The 9909-nt window shown below is 40.4% G+C and overlaps 1 protein-coding gene across 1 annotated transcript; it reads left to right on the forward strand.

The window, feature by feature from the left end:
- Positions 1-7808: 7808 nt before the first annotated feature.
- Positions 7809-8348, forward strand: LOC131873976 (uncharacterized). Its single transcript, XM_059217169.1, has one exon. It carries the CDS (start codon positions 7809-7811, stop codon positions 8346-8348), a length of 540 nt encoding a protein of 179 aa, XP_059073152.1.
- Positions 8349-9909: the final 1561 nt, after the last annotated feature.

The following is a 9909-nucleotide window of genomic DNA, read 5'->3' on the forward strand; positions in this document are numbered from 1 at the left end:
GAAGTAACCCTAATTCACCTCTTAAGTATGTAAATGTAGTCTTTGGGAGAGGCTTGGTGAATATGTCTGCTAACTACTCCTTACTGGAAACATGCTCTAGTGCAATCTTTTTTTTTTCTGAACCTTTTCCCTCAAGAAATGATACTTAAGCTCAAAGTGCTTGGTTCTAGAATGTAAAACCGGATTCTTAGAGATATTAATTGCACTAGTATTGTCACAAAATATACTTACCAGTTCAGATACAGGAACTTTGAAGCCATTCAATACATGCTTCATCCAAATTGTCTGAGTGCAATTCATGAAAGTTGCAACATACTCCGCTTCCACTGTAGACTGAGAGATACAACTCTGTGTTTTACTCATTCATGAGACCATTCTACCACCAAGGAAGAATGCACCACTGGTTGTGCTCTTCCAGTCATCTACATTACCAGTGCAATCAGCATCTGTGAACACTTTCAGGTTAAAATAATTATTGTATGGATACCATAAGCCATAGTCAATAGTTCCTTTCAGATACCTAAGAATCCGCTTGACTGCAACCAGGTGGGATTCTCTTGGACTTTTCTGGAATCTTGCAGTAATGCCAACTCCATGTGCAATATCCGGTCTGCTATGCACTACATAATGTAACTTACCAATCATTGATCAGTATTCCTTCTCATCAACCAATGCAGAGTCATCCTCTTTGGATAGTTTACAACCTGTCACCATCGGTGTACCAACCGGTTTGCTATCTTCCATGCCAAAGGTCTTCAACACCTCTTTGACATACTTGGACTGAGTGATAAAGATTCCATCCTTCATCTGCTGGATCTGCAGTCCAATGAAGAACTTAATTTGCTGGACTGAGTGATAAAGATTCCATCCTTCATTTGCTGGATCTGCAGTCCAATGAAGAACTTAATCTCCCCTATGAGTGACATCTCAAACTCTTTCTTCATCTCATCTACAAATTCATGACTCATCTTGTCATCTCCACCAAAGATAATGTCATCAATAAATACCTCACAGATCAGGATCTGATCTCCTTCAGACTTCAAGTAGATATTGCTATCTTCACTTGTTCTCTCAAATCCAATCTTCACAAGATGGGAATGCAGGTGTTCATACCATGCTCTAGGTGCTTGCTTTAGCCCATATAAGGCTTTATGTAGCCTACATACCATGTCACTATCTTCAGATAGTGAAAAATCATCTGGTTGCTCTATATACACCTCCTCTTCAAGTGCACCATTTAGGAATGCAGATTTTACATCCATTTGATATACTTTGAAGCCTTTAAAAGATGCATATGCAAGAAGCATACAAACTCCTTCCAATCTGGCTATAGGAGCAAAGGTTTCTGCATAATCTTCTCCTTCTTGGGCATATCCTTTGCACACCAGTCTAGCTTTGTTCCTAATCACTGTGCCATCCTCATTCAGCTTATTTATGAAGACCCATTTGGTACCAATGACATTTTTGTGCTCCGGTCTGGGTACCAAGGACCATGTACCATTTTTCTCTATCTGTTCAAGTTCCTCTTCCATTGCCTTGATCCAGTATTCATCCATATATGCCTCTTTGAATGTTTTAGACTCGAGTTCAGAGATCATACATGAGTTTTCTTTGACTTTTCTTCTTGTAAGGATTCCTGCATCCTTATCTCCTATGATCTGCTTAGGATCATGATTCAGCTTGACATACCGAGGAATGGTCTTGATAGATTCCTCTTGCTTTTCTTCTTCATCCTCATCTCCATCAGTATCAGCATCTACATTTGTCGGTGTAGGAACACTGTTATTGGTACTCGGTTGACTGACAACCGTTTCCCAGAAGGTTGCAACCGGTTCTTTTACTGCTTGCTCACTATCAGTTTCCTTAGTTTTCTTAGAGGTTTTATCAACTCTTACATTGATGCTTTCCATAATTCTCTAAGTCCTATTGTTGAAGCACTTGAGAGCTTTGCTCTTGGTGGAATATCCTAGGAATATTCCCTCATCACATTTCGCATCAAATTTTCTTTGGTGTTCACTCCTCTTGATGTAACATTTGCTACCAAAGACTCTAAAGTAGCTAACCACAGGTGTCTTACCAGTCCAATACTCATAAGGAGTTTTATCCTTTCCTTTCTTGACGAGTACCCGGTTCATTGTGTAGACTGTAGTGCTCACCGCTTCTCTCCAAAAGGTGCGAGCTACCTTTCCTTGAATCAACATGGTTCTAGCTGCTTCAACCACAGTCCAGTTATTCTTCTCTACTAGGCCATTTTGCTGTGGAGTCTGGGGGTCAAACAATTGCCTCTTGATGCCATGTTCTTCACAGTACTTGTTGAATTTACCGGAAGTGAATTCCCCTCCTTGATCAGTTCTCAGGCACTTGATCCTTTTACCGCTTTCCTTCTCCACTAATGCTCTAAAAGCTTTAAACTTTACAAAGGCTTCAGACTTGTCTTTCAAGAATGTGACCCACATCATTCTTGAGCAGTCATCAGTGAGAATCATGAAGTACCTATCACCCTACACACTCCTAGTTTTCATAGGACCACACAAATCAGTATGCACAAGATCAAGCAAGTTGTTAGCAGTGAAAGATTTACCTTTAAAGGTTGAGGAAGACATTTTCCCCAATTGACACTCTCTGCACAAGGTATTATCCAGTTTTCTTAGCACCGACAACCCTCTAACTGGCTTGATCTTACTGGCCTTTACAATGTTATCAAAGTTTACATGGCAAAGTCTCCTATGCCATATCCAGCTATCATCAAATTTAGCCATAAGACATGTACTTATATTTGCATTCAGATGAAATAGGTTACCTTTGGTCTGCATTCCGGTGGCCACCAATTCACCATTCTTTCCTTTGATTCTGCAAACTCCATTCTTAAATTCCAGAGTGAGGCCACTGTCATTCAGCTAGGCAACACTCAGAAGGTTTTGTCTAGGACCATCAACCCAATACACATTTGCAGCACTACTCTTTCCATTCAGAGAGATGGACCCTCTGCCTTTGACCATGCATGGTGCATCATTGCCAAAGTGAACCACACCACCATCATACTCCTTCAAGGATAGAAACTTGCTCCCGTCACTAGTCATATGGTGAGAACAACCACTGTCAATGATCCACTCATTGGAATTATCAAACCGGGATAGAAGAGCCTTCTTGTCTGACACATCTTCCTTGACAACAACAAACACAATATCTTCATTTTCTTCATCCTCTGATTCTTCATCTATGACACCTTCATCAACTGACACAAAACATTTTCTCCGGTTTCCTCTTTTGAATTTTTTGAACCTCTCCGGTTTGTCCTTGTTGTCGCCATTAGGATAGTTTACAACAATATGTCCTATCCGGTTGCAAGAAAAGCATTTCAAAGGTAGCTTACCTTTGTATTTGCCAGTTCCTTTAGGAAGTTTCCTGGCAAGGAGAGCTTCAAATGCCATCAAAATCTCCTCATCATCCATTTCTCCGCTTTGTCTTGGTTCACCACTAGTGCTAGCTTCTTTTCCTTTTCTGGATGGTATAGCAGAAGCTTTAAAAGCTAATTCAGTCTTTTGAACACTGTCATCAAAACTATTTAGCTCATAGGCAGTGAACTTTACTATGATGGAGTCCAAGGATACCTTAGTCTTGTCTATTGATCTCAGCTCCTAAATAGCAGCAACCCTTATTGCATAGACCGACAATAGGGATCTCAGGACTTTGCTTACCACAGTGGAGTCTTCTATTTTACCACCTGCACTGTTGGTATCTCCAAAAACGGTTTTGATTCTTATTCCATACTTTTGAATGGTCTCACCTTAAACCATCCGCATATCTTCAAATTTCCCTCTCAGGCTTTCTTCCTTAGCCTGTTTTAGATGCTCATCACCGCCATAGATATTTTCAAGAGTATCCCATACCTCTTTGGGATTTACCTTGTCCTAAACATCAATAAACTTAATGTCAGATAAACTGCTAATTAGGGCTTCCATGACTTGCCCATTTTCCTATATCTCTCTCTCTTTTGGTCATTGGTGAGAGTACTGGTAGGGGCAACATAGACATTCTCAACATAGCTCTAGTGTTGAGCACCCATGCTTCTGATGTATATCTTTATCCTGTCTTTCCATATACTGAAATTTTCCCTGTTAAACTTTGGACCTTCCCTCTTCATCATTTGAATGGGATCTTTACCTCAAGCGGTTAAGCTTATAACAAAGAGGACCTGGAGGACGCTCTTATACCAGTTGATAACTCAATGATGAGCGAATAGTACCAAACCGGTACTGAGAGGGGGGGTGAATCAGTACAGGCAAAAATACAGTCCAAAACTGATTTGACAGCAAACACTTCAAATGACTGGTAGACAGTGATACCGGTTTGAAACATAGTGCAACCGGTAAAGCTAAGAATGTCCGAGTTAAGCATTAACCGGTTACTCACTTAGCTTTTCACTCAACTCGAGACTACACTACCATTTCACCCTTATGCATAAATAGGTAATCTATCATCAGACCACAATAACAGCTAGTTCAACATGTTTTATTGACAGGCATAAAACACAGAGCCATCATATGCTTGACAGACAATAGCAAAGCATCACACATGACACACATAATTTTCACATGGAAACCCAATTGGGAAAAACCACGGTGGGGATGAATACCCACAAGCTATTTTTTAACTCTTTAGAAGTCCGCTCTGTTAGAAGCCTTGTCCGATTAGAGACATTACAATAGGTTCTGCTAGGAACCAATCCTGTTAGGGATCACCCGATTAAGGGATGGCTACAATACCTGGTTAAGGGTTAAACCCTGTTAAAGGTTACCTTGTTAGAGGATTTCAAGAACTCAATAGCTAAAGGATTCTGAACTTAGTAGCTTTGAATTACCCTGTTAAAGGATTTTTAGCAAGCCGGTTAAGGCTACCCTATTAAGGGATTTTCTAGCTGTTGAGGTGGTTAGAGATCAATAGGTATTACAATGATTTGGTAACAACACTCAATGCCAATGTAGATCCACTTAAGCTCCTCTTCACCTTCTGCACTTACACTCTGCAGGTATCACTTCTCTCCTTTTGGTCTGACAAGAATCACGTATCTCTTCTCTTGCATACACACACACAACTTTTGCCAACAACCTCCAAAAGAGACACAACATCGACCTTATAGGAAAAGAGATAGGTCAGTAGCATAAAATCTAAACCCTAAACCTGTTAGGTTAAGGAATTCAAATGGTTCAATCCTGACCGTAGAGCACACTGCATTAAATGCAGCAGATCTTGATCCAAACTCAAGACATTCTCCATCGTCCATTTCCACCGATTTTATGGCGGCTGATAACCCATCACATGTTATCACCGTTTTAAAGACTTCACACATTCCCGAGGTAGATAAGAACAATATCCCTCATGCAAGATCCTTCATGCACATAGGCTTACTTGGCAACATGATCTGTTCTTCTTTACAATGCCAACTCATCACACAATATCATCGGTTGAGCCACACTGGCTTGAAGCACATCAACAGAAAACCCTAAAGTTGAGACTACCAACCGGTAGTCATACAATACTTCCATATGCCGGTTCCCATAACTATATGCCGGTTCATCATGTACAAGCACACCACTTCACTTTGGCACAAATGCCAGTTCACAGTGTTATACCGGTTCTCACATATGCTGGTTCACACCTCTTCAACATATTGACATCAATGACAACATACAATGTCATTATGTCCTCATACCGGTTCACATAATGCCAACAATAATTCCATCTCAAATCATTTCCTTAGATCAACTATTCTATCAATCAATTTTATTTCCTAAAATTCTGTTGGAGGTGCCAAAAATTCACTCTTAGGGAGACTATGTGTGTGCTTTAATGCCTAGGGTTTTGGGGTTATGATGGTTTTTAAAAAAAAAATTGTTAATGTTACCTTCGCATCCCCCAGGCTCTATTATATTTTGTAGTTGATTGTTAATATTCAATATCCAAATTATAAGTTGTCTCCTAAAGGGTTCTTGGTCATAAGTTAACTGGCCCCACGTGTTAGGCTTCCTTATCGAGTTGGTCACCTTAATTGACCTATATTAAAGCTTTATATTTTACCCCCGATGCCTAAGTCCCAAGTTTAAAATGTCCTAGTGTATCCCTAGGCCACAACCCCTTCTACCCTTTCTTTAAGTCTCCACATGTGTGGAAAATTCACTTAAGTATCAGCTCTAATATCTTTGGTCATGTGGGGTAGAAGGAAGTGTTACCATTGATGGAGATCCTACCCCCACGTGACCTTCATATTTTAAAAATTGCCCATGTGAAATAAGAAATCAGTTGGCAGAAGTGGACATTCTTACCCCGCATGGTGTCATCTTAACACAGTTGTAAGGATGATTGAGTCACTGTGCGGGGCAACGAGGACTGGAGATTTGTGTTGAAAACTTTGCCCCACAGAGCTCATAGATTGTGTTCATTAATTCTGCAGGCTAAAGATATAAGTGAGGAACAAGTGTCCCTGCTACCCTGCATGATTCTAAGAAAAGATGAGGTCATCTTTACCCCAAGGGTGTTCAAGAAGAAAAGAATAAGCATTGTGGGTTAAGTATTAAAGGAAATTGGGTGGTCCTCGCCATTCCATGGGATCATTAATGATTTTTTGCTAGGAGTGAAGAAGGAGAACTTGGGAGCCCCATGTGGGGTAGCAGGAAGAGTGAGGTGCTAGTAATCTTCCTACCCCACATGATTGACAAGGGTTAGCAAAGAGTGATGCGGGGGGGAAAACGTTAACTATGTTTTCCCCACTATTCTATGACAACAACGAAGAGCGATGCCAAAAGGTTCTTCACTGAGGTGTGATGTCTACGTGGGATGGTGAGAACAATGAAAATTTATGGAGATTCATATCCCACAAGGTCTAAATATGGATAAGAGAAGCGATGCAAGGGGAAGACAACTAAGGATTTCACTATGCCTCGCCATCCCGCAACGATGAAGACAAGAAGATAAAAACCAAAGTAAATGAAGTTAAATGAAGCATCTTGCGGGACAACGTGGAACACATGAAAGGTGGACAAGGGCTACCTTGTGAGAGTAAATGAGGACTGCAAAGTGTGACATGGGGTAAAAGGAATAGAGTGGGATAACTATCCCCGCTATCCTGCAGCGATAGAGCGCAGTATCAAGAAAAAAAAAGCAATGAATTCTTTAAAGGATGAAATTGACACACTGTGGGACAACAAGATGTATGGGGATGATGAGAAAGATTTTCCTCTTCAGAGAGAAATCTAATTCATAAAAATGATGCAGGGTAATGAAGAAGAAGAAATGTAGCTCTCCTCGCTATCCCATAGGAGAGAAACTTGAGAGACAATAAAGCTTTGAAATTTCAGATTTTTCAAAGGTGGTCGAAGATGATTTATTACATGCCATGCCAACAATTAAAGGATAATTAAGGGGCGATCTCAACCATTTATTCGTGCAATCAACGGTCGAATTCAAACTTTGGAGCCACCAACCTAGGACACCATCCACATAGGAATTAATGTGATTAATGTATGCACCATAAAAGAGAAATTTGAAGACATTTGCAAGCACACAACATTCAAAGAGAACCCAAAGCGATTCCAAGGTGATTGAAGAGTGAACCAATGCACCCAAAGCGACCAAATTGCACCCTAAGACCAATAAGTTACTTGCAAAACCATAATTTTTTGTTTTGTAAGCTATGTCTTGTTATTTGGGAGGGTTTTTAGGAGAAAAACTGTGTTAATTTCCCTAGTTGCAGGAATGTCCTGTTTGTTTGAATTGTGTTTTTTCTTTTTCTCCACTTCAAAAGCATTAAAATGGCATCCTCCTCTGAAATCACTTCCACCTCATCTGCTGCAAACACACAAGCTACAAGGATACACTCTTTTGTCCTTGAAATCACTCACGCTATCTATCTCACCATAGTCCACCCCTTACCAAAGATTACAAATGCACCTATTGCTAACCCTACCCCTCCTGCTACTGCTAGTGTAGTCTCTAAAGATGAACCTAGTGCCCCACCAAAGGAGAACCCTCCTCAACCCAAAAGAAAGAGGGTAACCAAAGAAATTGTAGTTTCTACTGAAGACGAGTCATTAGATGACCCTAACCCTCCTCCAATATCCAGGAAGCCCACTCAAAAGAGGAGGAGAGTGGCCGCAAAGCCCTCTACCCAAAAGCCATCCACAAAAGCTTCATCTGCTGAGAACCCACCCACTAAAGAGAAAAACCCACAAGGCGAGGTCTTAGAGACTAAGAAGAGGAAAGCCCCCATAAAGAGAGCCACACCTCATGCTCCTAAGAAAACAAAGAAGACTCCTGCAGAAGGGGAGCAAGCTCCCACTCAATCTGAGTAATATACAGACGCTTCAGTCCCATTGGATCCATCCAAGACATCCAAGGAAATTTAAAAGGAAGTAGAGGAGCAACTTGAAGAAATGGAACAAAGAAAAAAGAGAGAAGGGAGGCGTCTTCATCAAGACATCCTTGAATTGTTCCATGGCTCAACCATAGAAGGGCATGAAGGTTGCATTTGGTGATCACGAGTCGGGGTGCAGAGATGCCCACACAAATGACAGGGGATGGGATATATTTTATTATTTTTATGGAAACAAAGATCAGTCTATCCCAGTCTCAAACCCATGGAGGCTCAATCTGGGGATGTTGGTGGTCTCCAATGTATTCCTGGAGCCAATGCTAATTAGAGAATTGGCTAAAAACTATCATCATTAGAGCATGTCAGTCGAAACGGCCACATGCCATGTATTAGTGGATATATCAAAAGATGTTATAATATAATCCTTTAATTTGGAAAAGAGTGCTCTTAAAGGTATAAATATGGAGAGGTTAAGGAAGGACTATTATACCAAGAGGGACTTCTATAGGTAGAAGGTCATGCCTCATTTTTTGAAGAGATTGTACATAGGAGGAAAGGGATACCTTGTGGACTCAGAGATGGAACCACTTAAGTTAACCCTCTTTGAAGATTATTTCACAAAGACTTACTACACTCTTTGCCAAATTTTGGGAGAAGATTACGAGCTCACAATGATGCCAGTATATTTCATGATGATGGCAATAAGAATCCAACATGTAGATACAAATGAATTATATGATTTTTCTAAGGTTATTCAAGAGATATTGCATGAGGGCTTGATCAATGCAAGGAACCTCAATGAAGGTTTATAATTCAAACATTATTCATTGTTATGCCACCTAATCCTTTACTAGAACAAGGTCGGCTGGGAGGCATCCTTGAAGGTGAATCATTTTTTACCCAAACACACATAAGAGTTGGCCAATATAGAGATGGACCCAAGTGTGGGACAAGGGGTCCAAATATTCAAATTATTGTGCATTGTTTGATTGCTTTGTCATGAGAATTTTGATGATGATTGGAGTCAAATTAACCAAGCTCCCAAAAGATATAGTACAAGTTTTAACAGTCACAAGTGCTAGAGCCGACAATGTAGAATATCCTGAGGGTACCTTCACCCATAATTTTGGGGATTTCTTCTTTTACTCCAATTGTACATTAATAAGGGTGTATGGATGTAATCGGGCTCCTCATATGCTACCCATCATCGTCACACCTAGGCTTGCATTCATTGAATTCATTTGGCAAATGCTATGGTTAGAAAAGGACCAAATAAGAACATAAAAGAAGGGGTAACATCTTCCCCAAATGGTAAAATATAATGAATTCAGTGTAGGGTGTGACACCCTTGATAAAGTACAAGAATTCCTTGTAAATAACTATAGGCTCAAAGTGGACCAAGAAAGGCATTATGACACAGAGGGATACATAAATGATGTTAGAACAAATAAAATGAGGGTGAGGGGTTTCACCCACCATTTTGATGAAAGAGAAGTCCTGATTAGAAATGTAACCCCCTCTGAGGCCCTGCAAAGGAGAAG

This window comes from Cryptomeria japonica, chromosome 3, assembly GCF_030272615.1.
Source record: "Cryptomeria japonica chromosome 3, Sugi_1.0, whole genome shotgun sequence".
Taxonomy (NCBI): Eukaryota; Viridiplantae; Streptophyta; class Pinopsida; order Cupressales; family Cupressaceae; genus Cryptomeria; species Cryptomeria japonica.

Excerpts from the sequence above, each read along its gene's own strand:
- LOC131873976 (XM_059217169.1), top strand. The coding sequence starts at position 7,809 with ATGGCATCCTCCTCTGAAATCACTTCCACCTCATCTGCTGCAAACACA.